General features: G+C 39.2%; 1 protein-coding gene across 1 annotated transcript; it reads left to right on the top strand.

Moving 5' to 3' along the window:
• The first annotated feature begins 211 nt into the window (after nt 1-211).
• Nucleotides 212-10,571, top strand: LOC141776362 (uncharacterized). Its single transcript, XM_074649877.1, has 5 exons — nt 212-982; nt 2,712-3,162; nt 4,520-4,600; nt 5,209-5,289; nt 7,030-10,571. Exons 1-5 carry the CDS (start codon nt 959-961, stop codon nt 7,941-7,943), a joined length of 1,551 nt encoding a protein of 516 aa, XP_074505978.1. The 5' UTR covers nt 212-958; the 3' UTR covers nt 7,944-10,571.
• The last annotated feature ends 692 nt before the right edge of the window (nt 10,572-11,263 follow it).

Raw genomic sequence — 11,263 nt, 5'->3', positions numbered from 1 at the left:
ATCCATAGTGGAGTCCTATATATTTTTTTATTATTTCAACTTGTATTTTCAGGAGGTGAGTGTCACTAATGAGACAGAACAAGGCAGGTAATGAAGAAAAAATACACTTTTTTTGTATGTATGGATGTATGTGAGATGTATGTTGATGTGCGTATAATATGTATATATGTTCACGTGTGTATGCATATATGAGCTATGTGGATGTATGTGTATATATGTTTTCTCTTTCTCCATCTATTTACTCATTTTTCTATCTACTCTTCTGTTCTGTGTGTATCTCTGCATGTATAAAATACAAGAAACACAACTGCAAATATATACTGCTCATATTATGAATGTATAATTCATGAGTAATTTGCAATAAAAGTCTTAAAACATGCTGGAATAATTTAATCACACAGGCCGAGTGTTTCACTTTTACAGGTGTGGTGGAGACGCAGGTCTGTATGCCTTCAATACTTTTTTATTATTCAAGTTGATCTTTTCCTAAACCTAACTAAGTAGTTTTGTTGCCTAAACCTAACCAAGTTGATCTTTTCGAACATCTCGGACTTTTCGATCCAAACTGTTCAAATGAAGATGAAGTCGCTGTGGGATGAGAAGAGCTGTGAAAGGGAAGATTAAAGAGAGATCTTGTATTCTGAAAGGACGATGGAGAGAAAGAGGAGGGTGGAGGACGATGGAGAGATAAACAGAGAGGCGTCTCTCCTTTCTGCTCTATAATATATTTTTGCCGTTTCATGGTGAAGGAGGTCATGTTGCAGGCAGAAGGCCTAGTTCTTCCTCAGCGGGACAATGAAGATGCGCCTCCTCCTCCTCCCCCTCGTCCTCCCGTCTTTTGTCTCCGGGGCCGGCGGGTGAGACGAAGCCTGAAAGAAGTTTTGTTTTGGGCGAGGTTTATAAATGGATCGAAGCCTCCTCGATCCTGCTCATCTTCTCACAAATCCTTCTCCTGACGATGCTGCGTGACTCGGACGGAGCGGTGAGTCTTCCCCTGAACGCCTGAGGATTTTATTTTGACTGGGATATTATCTAGTTTAGTTTACTTTCAAATTCAGGTTCAACTGGTTGTTTCAGCACGTTTTAATTTTGATTACATTAATGGATGAAAGAGTAGTTATAGGCAAACTATTTACACTTAGCAGCGCAACTGTGTCTCGTATCCGGATGAAACTCCACATAAGCTTTAATATATTTTGTGTGGCTCGGAAAGCCGTCGGATATAAAAAAAAAAAAAAGCGTAACTTTTTTTTTTAGCGTTCATTTATCATAAGGAATTACATTACATTTTAAACAGGATATCGTGTTAGATATGAACATCAATAAGTTAACTTTTATCGATTAGCTGACAATAAGGAACGTTAGCTAGCTCTTATCTGATGTTACAGAAGCAAATGTTTTGTAAAGATGTAACGTTAAACTATTTAATAATGACCTAATAATTGATTGAATCTCACCATATCGAAGGACAGACCGCTGATCCAGGAAACCGGAAGCAGTGACGTTAACGCATTTAACCGTTTTTCTACCAAAATCTTTGGGAAAGGAAACAAAAATGATAACGTTAACTTTACGTTACTCCTCGTAGATCATAAACCCTTAATATAATAACGACTCGTTGAAAGCGTTTGAGAAATATAGAAGTTATATTGCTTTTAATCATAAAGTTATGACTTTAATGCCGGATAATTTTCTATATTTTTGTCGCAAATGTATAACGTTATAATCTCAGAGGATATTCAATCTTTTTTTCTCGTAAAGTTATGACTTAAAGTGACTGTTTGTAACTTTTTACATGTATAAATCTACCGGGTCGGGATCCCATAAGCGCTCGATTGTGGCTACGCCTAACCAACACTAGGATCAGCAGTGATTCATGGAGAGACCTTGGTCTGGTCAGCTAACATTACTGCCAAGCAGCTGAAATATAGAGTGATATTGTGCTTTTAGCTGACGTGTGTCTCCTCACTGTGTTGAGCGATGCTCCTTCATGTCTATGTAGAGCGAGCACAAGCGCCAGCAACAGGACGCTGACTTTAGTTGACTTAACGGACACAGGTGTCGCTGTTAACAACACATTCTGAAAGTTACAAATAGTCCCTTTAAATCTTGGAGAATTTCAGATTTTTTTTTCTCGCAAATTGACGATGTTATACTGTCAGAGAATTAATAATATTAATAATGACTTAATAATTGATTGGATCTCACCATATCAAATGACAGACTGCTGATCCAGGAACCGGAAGCAGTGACGTTAACGTATTTAACCGTTTATCACCAAAATCTTTGGGGAAAAGAAACAAACATTTAAGTTAACGTTCCTCCTCGTAGATCATAAACATTTGAATATAATAACGACTGGTTGAAATCGGTGGAGAAATGAAGACGTTATAGTGCTTTTTATCCAGAAAAACGGCAGCTCCCCCGTTCACTTGTATTTGTTTACGGGCCAGTCTTGCCCTGTTCAATATGGCGCCCACGTTGACGTACGATCCAACTAAACCGCCAAAGTGTGGACGTTCTTCTTCTGCTGTCAGTTATCAAACAGCTTCAGATGCACCACCACCACCAGCGCCTTCTGGACTGAAACAAACTGATCTGTATTGGAAATACAAACAAACAGAATGAACACTCGCACATCGAATGACGTGTAAAAGATGCAGATTTGTTCCCAGTTTAACGATCTCACCTTGTTCCTCCTCTTCCTCCAGATGTTGTTGAGGCTGCTGGGACTCCTCGTCCTCTCCTCCCTCTGCTCAGCCATGTGGTCACCTAACAATAAAACCAGTAAAGCGTTTCCAGAGGGTTCCGGAATGGGGGACTATGGAGGAATGGGGAACGGTGGAGGAATGGGTGGAGGAATGGGTGGAGGAATGGGGGACGGTGGAGAAATGGGGAACGGTGGAGGAATGGGTGGAGGAATGGGTGGAGGAATGGGGGACGGTGGAGAAATGGGCCCAGGCGGCATGAGGAAGAGCTGGAATAACACGCTGAAGATGGTCGACCCGAACATGCCCTCCATGCCTAACACTGCCATCTGCGACATGCTGATGAACGCGGAGGTCCCGCCGCCTATCGATCAGATTCCATATTTCTGCCTCTGTTGGCACTGTAAGGGCACCGCAGGGCCCAAAGGAGACCATGGACCCCGGGGCCTTCCAGGTATGTATATCACTTTAAAGCTGCAGTGGGCGAGATCGGAGCAAAAAATAGTTATTAGCTAGTAAGTTACAGCTAAACAGTACACCATACAAGATGTTTCTGAACACAGCTGAGGTACAGATATTTGATCGGAGTTGGCGAGTGATTGACAGCTGCCTCTGTTGAATGAACAGCCAATAGGAACGCTCTCTCTCTCTCTGAAATGACCTGTGATTGGTCAAAGTCTCCCGTAACAGAGCCATGAAGAGGAGCACGAGTCTCTCAGAACACTTGAATTACAATCTGCTGAAAGACAGGGTCTGAAATGAACTTTTTTTCACGTCCTGCCTCTCAGAAGTTTTATCTGCCACTTTTGAAATCTCTGCGTTAACTGAAGGAACAACATATTAGATCTGATGTCATTTGACGTTCAATATATTTAACATAATAAACATTATATGCGTGTTAAATTACAGTGTTCAAATCACAACGTAGCTTCTGGGGGGGGGGGGGGGGGGGAGGGAGGGTAATGTACACAGTACTGTACTTTGTTATCGTCATCTATAGTGGTTGTTTGCATCAAAACACACAATTCAAATGATTATGATTATTTAAATATTTGCTTTGATTAAAAGCTGCTTAGAGCTAGTGTCAGGAAGTTAATATTACTGTGAAAACATCTCCGTCAAACTACTGGATTTATTCAAAATTCTCGCCAAAAACTTAATTTAACGAGATTACATTTGAACACATCACGATAACGTTGTAATTTACCCTCACCCAATAGTCATTTTTCGTGAGCAGACTTTGAACGCCTCATAATAATAACTCAATGGCACCTCCATTAACGTTAATAGCTCCGCTGTTTAGCTCTATTCCCATCTCTGGCGTTTTCCCCGGCGGTTGCTAGTTTCAGACCCGGCTGAAAGTCAGATTCTCTGAACACCGCGGTTGTCTTTATTACTTTAACTCCTACTGAACTCTCCTTCACACCTTCCCTTGACCTCGTGACGTTTTCCAACGAGGTCGAGGAGAAGGAAAAGACATTAGGATGTAATGTTTTGACTTTTCGACCGCAGTCTTGATTTCTCTACTTTGCTTGTTTTAAGAAATCTTAAAACTCGTAGCAAATCCTTTTTTCTTATTTCAGGTTAGCAAGATTCATTCAGTGTGTAACGAACAAGACTTCTGACAGGGAGGAGAAGGTGCTTTAATATATGAAATCCAAAATGTGAGAGAGAGAGAAGGATGTTGTGTCTTTAACCTAAAGAATCTACTGAGTAAACATGCCCGAAGAGAGAAATGCAGTTCATGAATTAGACGATGTTTTCTAAATAGTTTTATTAATGTTTAATATATAAATGTAATCTCTGATCAGGTATACCTGGGAGTCCTGGGAGGAGAGGAATGACGGGGTTCCCCGGTCATCGAGGATTCACCGGCATGCAGGGGATCAAGGGTGAGTTAAAACATCAGGAAGTCTCCGTCACTTCGCTGGTGATGACAACAGACGTAACACGACCTTGTGGCCTGCACACCTTCAGGCACCGGCATAGTCTGCGTTGGCTCACTGAACCCCCTAGAAATGCATCTTATATTTGTATTATAATAACGCAGAACTAATGATTTATGATAATGATGAATAATATCGACCTTGATGTGTCTTCTTGACAGAATAAGATGATAGATTTGTGGTCTTTTTATTTACTTAAAGCCTGATAACATCGGACGCTCTCAGGATCCGACTAGAGACGTAACCACTCGGTGTAGCGCTGACCCGGTGTGAGGTCATCAGATCCATGGGGGGGAGTAGAAGGGTGCCAGTGTTGATGCTGCCACCAGATGGCGCCAAAGAAAGAAATAAAGTATTCTTGTCTTACACGTTGTGGCTTTAAACTGGAGCGTAGACGATGAAAACCTCTGCTGTGCTTTAACGTCCCCTTCCAGAGGACAAACCAGGTCTCATTTATCTCACAGTGGAGCTTCAAAAACACGCCGACGGACTCGACCGATCGTTCATCACATGGATTCTGTTGTAATAATGTCCGTCTCTGTTTGTGGTTTCAGGTCAGAAGGGAGACTTTGGGGAGAAAGGACATCTCGGCCCCGCCGGTTTCACCGGGATGAAGGGCATGCGAGGCTTCAAAGGTCAGCTGAGATCCCTCCGTCTATGTTCACTGTCAAAGATCTGTGTGAAGGGTTGTTAGTGTTCCATCATCACAGCAACATCATTACTCACTGTTTCAACATCAAACTGTTTTATGATCCGACAAAGGAAACGGTTTAGTTGGATTTTTTAGGCAAAAAAAAACACATTGAGGAAAGATTTTGTAAATATTTTATATATATATATATATATTTATTATATATATATATATATATATATATATATATATATATATATATATATATTTATTTATTTATATATATTAGGGCTGTCAATCAATTAAATCTCAAATTTAATCGCACATTTTGTATCTGTTCAAAATGTACCGTAAAGGGAGATTTGTCAAGTATTTAATATTTAGTATTTTATTAATGCAAATGTATGTATATATTTATTATTGTAAATCATTTAACGACACAAAACAATGACATATATTGTCCAGAAACCCTCACAGGTACTTCCGTATAATGTATATGTATATGTAGTATATACATATACTAAAATATATAAATACATAAATAAATATGTATATATAAAAAATAAATAAGTAGATATGAAAAATAAAAAGTGAAAGGAAAAATGAATAGATAAATAATAAATATTAAAAATGAAAAATAAAAATATAGATTAATAAATGTAAAAAAAAAAGGTGGTAAATCAAAAATACATGTAAAAAAATAAAAATATATATAAAATAGACAAATAAATGTAAGGAAAAAAATGTAGTAGATAAAAAATAAATAAATAGATAGATAGATAAATAAATAAACAAATAAATAAATATAAGTATATGTGTTGGGCTGTCAATCGCTTAAGATAGTTATAAATAAAGTAAATTTTTTATCTGTTCTAAATGAACCTTAAAGGGAGATTTGTCAAGTATTTAATCCTCTTATCAACATGGGAGTGGACAAATATGCTGCTTTATGCAAATGTATGTATATATTTATTATTGTAAATCAATTAACACAAAACAATGACAAATATTGACCAGAAACCCTCACAGGTACTTATAAATAATGTATATGTAGTATATGTACTTACTTATGTATAATACAATATACAGTATAAATACATAAATAAATAAACAAATATAAAAAATAAATAAATAAATAGATAAATAAAAATTGAAAGGAAAAATGAATAAATATAAAAAATGGAAAATCAAAAACACATATAAAAAAATAAGAATGGAAAATAAAAAATATATAAATAAATGTAAAAAAAAATTAAAATGGAATAGATAAAAAATAAAAAAATAAATAGATTTGAGCATATTTTTTATACTAAACAGTACCTGTGAGGGTTTCTGGACAATATTTGTTGATTTCCATTTTTTTATTTTTTATCTATCTCTTTATTTATTTTTTATCTTTTCCATTTTCTTTTTTTTTACATTTATTTATCTATTTTTTATTTTCCATTCTTATTTTTTATTTGTCTTTTTTATTTTCCATTTTTTAGATTTATTAATTTTTACTTTCATTTTATAATTTTTTATATTTATTTATTTTTTTAAATGTATTTATATATGTATTTATACTGTATATTGTATTAAACATAAGTAAGTACATATACTACATATACATTATATATAAGTACCTGTGAGGGTTTCTGGACAATATTTATATATATATACAGTATATATATATATATGTATATAATGTGTTTATGTATATATTGTGTGTCGTAATATAAATATTCTTGATGTGTGTCTCCAGGAGAAAAAGGGGACGCAGGAATGGAGGGCCCGGCAGGCTCAGAGGGCCCCAAGGGAGACACCGGCACATGCCCCGCCTCCTGCGAGAGTGTCCCGGGTGAGAAGGGTCATCAAGGCCCACCCGGGCCGGTCGGAGGCCGGGGCCTGCCGGGGGTCAAGGGATCTATGGGGCCGAAAGGTATGTTGGGCGACAAGGGTCACATGGGCAGACCCGGCGACACCGGGACGAACGGCATGAAGGGTGACCAAGGTGAACAGGGGGTGTGTGAGTGCACAGACGGGGCGGACGGCGCCGACGGGAGTCATGGAGACAAGGGGACTAAAGGGGACAAAGGGGACACCGGTATGAAGGGCGAACTGGGCAACATGGGGTTAAAAGGAGACGAGGGCATGATGGGTCACATGGGGGTGCCTGGGCCTTGCTCCCCGGCCATCCAATCAGCATTCTCCGCATGTATCAACCAGTCGTATCCTGCTCCAAACTGGCCCGTGTCTTTCCCAAAGGTCCTGACCAACCAGCAGGGGCACTTCAACGCAGACATGGGCATCTACACGGCGCCCATCAACGGCACCTACCTCTTCACCTTCAACCTGGCGGTCGCCTTGAAGCCTCTCACAGCCGGCCTGTTCAAAGACCACTACCCAAAAGTCATAGTAACGGCGTTGACCGACCAGTCCACCACCAGCCAGACCATCGTGCTCCACCTCTCCATGGGGAGCATGGTGTGGCTGCAGGTGAAGAACAACTACACCAACGGCATGTACACCAGCTACGAGAGCAGCAGCACGTTCTCCGGGTATCTGGTCCACCCCGACTCCTGCGAAATGCCCCTAGGACGAGATTTTATGAGGCCCAAACCCACCATGCCTGGTTCGTACCACTGGGATACCGCCACCACCATTCCACCACCGTAGGCTCCAGTTATAGACGAAGCATCCTCACACACCCAATCAAACACTCGCTGTATTTATCACTGCCAGTTTTAAAGGAGGGGTATTAGGTGATATTCAATATTCAATCTCTTCCATCTGTGGGCTGGATCTGGGTCGTTTTTGTAGACGTGGCCGCAGGTGGTCGAGTCTGGTAGGACTAAAGATAGAAGAGCCAATAAGCTGTTAGCTATTACACTGCAAAAAAACTAAAAAACAACAACTCCTTATCAAGTCTGTTTTAATCATTTATGATTCATGGTACCTTCAAATGAAACCGGGGAGCTCGTGTTTACAACAAGATGTACGTGGCGTTCAAGTGGTTAAGTCGTGAAGAACGCCGCTGCTAAGCAACAGCAATGTTAACGTTACCATCGGCATCTAGAACATGGATGTATACGCTGTTATGTTACATTGTTACATTTCATTGTTATGTTACATTGTAATGTTACGTTGTTATGTTACATTATGTTACATTGTTACGTTGTTACGTTACGTTGTTACGTTACGTTGTTACTTTACGTTGTTACGTTGCGTCAAATTATGCTAGCTTTCCAACATCGCCTATCTTTAACTTCCAAGGCCTCCGCCATTTCTGACAACGTCAACAAACACATCACAACTGGTGAACTCGGAGCTTTCAGAAACTTTCCACTTACGAGGTCGTGAGTATGACGTGATGGGGGGGGGGCGGGGGCGTTCCTATGGACTCTTCTGGTGAACACGGTAAACACGACCACATCTGAAGGCACCATGAATCCCGATGACTTTGATGACTGACTTTTCCTCTAGCGCCACCATCAGGTCATCGTTTTATTTGATCTATTTGTGTTAATAAACCCAAACAACAACAACAACAACAACAACAACAACAACAACAACTTGGAGAAACTATTAAAGAAAGGAAGACAAATTAAGAAAAAAAATGTGACACAATACCCCGCCTTTAAACGTGGAGATAAATTCCCTCTTATGATTCAAACACTCGCTGAAATATGAAAAATGCATGTAGGCTCACACGTGCCAGCTTGACAAATGCACTTACTTTAATGAATGTGTAGACGGCTGAGCTGGTCGCCTGCAGAGGTCCAGACCTGCTCTCATGCTAAATGTTGTTGCATCCTCAGAGTACAATGTCTTTTTAATCCTCCAGTTCAGCTTGCTGCTGCTGCAGCTTTAGTTTTAGAGTCTTTTATAATTATAAATTCACCTTTTTCAAAGTTTGATGCTTGAGAGAGAAAAGAAAATGAATTATATTAAATTGCATCCAAAGCGGCTGCTTCGATCACGAGTATTTTATTTTAGTTATTTTATTTCAGACAAAAGCGACAAGTCGAGTCGAGTTGGACAAACTTTACAGCTGATTCATACGACCGTACGACAAACTTCTCACCGGACATGTGTGTCCAGTAACATCTGTTTCCTGTGTGGATGGAAAGAAAATTGAATTTATACATAACTCACCCGTTTTTATTATATTAAGGCTTAAAGTAAGGCATAATTGATGGCGTGGCCGGTGGCTGCCGTCTCAGGTCAGCAGCTCTACAAACGATCCATCTCTTTGCCCCTTTTTGGATTAGTCAGGAGTTAGGCCGTGTCGTCACCGCCGAGGTGAATGAGTCGTAAAAGGTTGTGATTTAATGAGAATAAAGTCGTATTATTTCAAGAAAAAAAAAGTCGTAATATTACAATAAAAGGTTGTAATTTAATGAGAATAAAGTCATACTATTTAAAGAAAAAAAATCATAATATTACGAGAATAAAGTCATAACTTTATGAGAAAAAAAAAACAGTTCCTCCAAACAAAAGACGCAATTTCCGCATCAGGTCCATGTGTAATATTATGACTTTATTCTCATAATATTGTGACTTTAATCTCATAATATTATGACTTTTTTCTCGTAAATTTATGACTTTATTCCTGGAATATTACGAATCTATTCTCATAAATTTATGACTTAATTTTTTTCCTCAATGTGGCCCTAATACTCCGTCATAACGTGGAAATAATCACACAAAAACAAAAACAACAACCCCGGTGTGTAAAGGCCCTTACTGCCGTCAGGTACAGAACATGCTCCATCAGCCGCTGTGGTTTAGAGTAAGAACAAAATCCTTTGTACTCAAATAAATCTGCCAAAGTCAGAGCGCTGAACTAGCAGCAGAGATTGTGATAGGATTTTTATTGTTTATTTGAAAATGTAAATATGTGAGAGTTTGTTGAGACGGAGGCGTGATGAGATGAAGAAGTTCAAACGGAGAAGAAGCAGGAAGGAAACTAGATGGTGGAGAAACAGGGAACAAGTGGATCTATTTTATTTGCATCATCTAAAATAAAATTAAAATAAAACAAACCTGGATTTACAGACCAACAACCAATAAGTTATAAAACTCCTTGTGGTGAATTAAAAACATCAAAAAGGAAGCTTGGATCCCTGAGCGCTGTAGGACACCTTTCAGGTGATTTCTGGACGTGTGATTGGACGATGCAGAGAGGTGATGAGACTCTGGGGGATAAAACATCTTCCAGCGGTCATGTTGTAGTTGTGTGTCACATGCTGTGATCTATGCATTGTGGTTTTTGTCTGAAATTAAAAAGTCACTTCCTCCTGACGGCTCGTGTTCAACTGTTTCTTTTCAGCTGGTCTTAATGTGTCACAAAATTCTCAAATTGAGAGACGAGAAGAATCAAAGTATAACTAATATGTCTGCATACTGGGGACTAGTGGTGTAGAATGAAAAATGAGAAAGACTGCTTGGGGATTTTCCACCGGGTGTTCAAGACCTGTGTTTTGTTTTATAAGTTAAATGACTGACTTGTTTTCCGTACTTCTGTTACGTTGTATACGTACATAACGTAACGTCTGAGATCAGGAAGATATCAAGAGACAAAATGGAGATGAGAAGAGGAAAAGAACACTTACTGGGGTCCCTAAACTGTCTTAAATTACATAAATTGTGTCTCACTTTAAAGCTGAGACTCTGGTGGATCCAATGAGCCCAACTGTATTCATGTGTGATGATGTTAGTCCCCATAGGAGACATTTCATTGACCTCACTGTATCAAATGACCTTGTGGTGACCTCTAGGATAATCACATCCACAAACTAGAGACCTAGAGCATTCAGAGGATGGATGGATCAGACTAGAGACCTAGAGCATTCAGAGGATGGATGGATCAGACTAGAGACCTAGAGCATTCAGAGGATGGATGGATCAAACTAGAGACCTAGAGCATTCAGAGGATGGATGGATCAAACTAGAGACCTAGAGCATTCAGAGGATGGATGGATCAGACTAGAGAC

Source organism: Sebastes fasciatus, chromosome 11 (assembly GCF_043250625.1).
Source record: "Sebastes fasciatus isolate fSebFas1 chromosome 11, fSebFas1.pri, whole genome shotgun sequence".
NCBI lineage: Eukaryota > Metazoa > Chordata > Actinopteri > Perciformes > Sebastidae > Sebastes > Sebastes fasciatus.
This window is presented reverse-complemented; position numbering and strand designations above follow the sequence as displayed.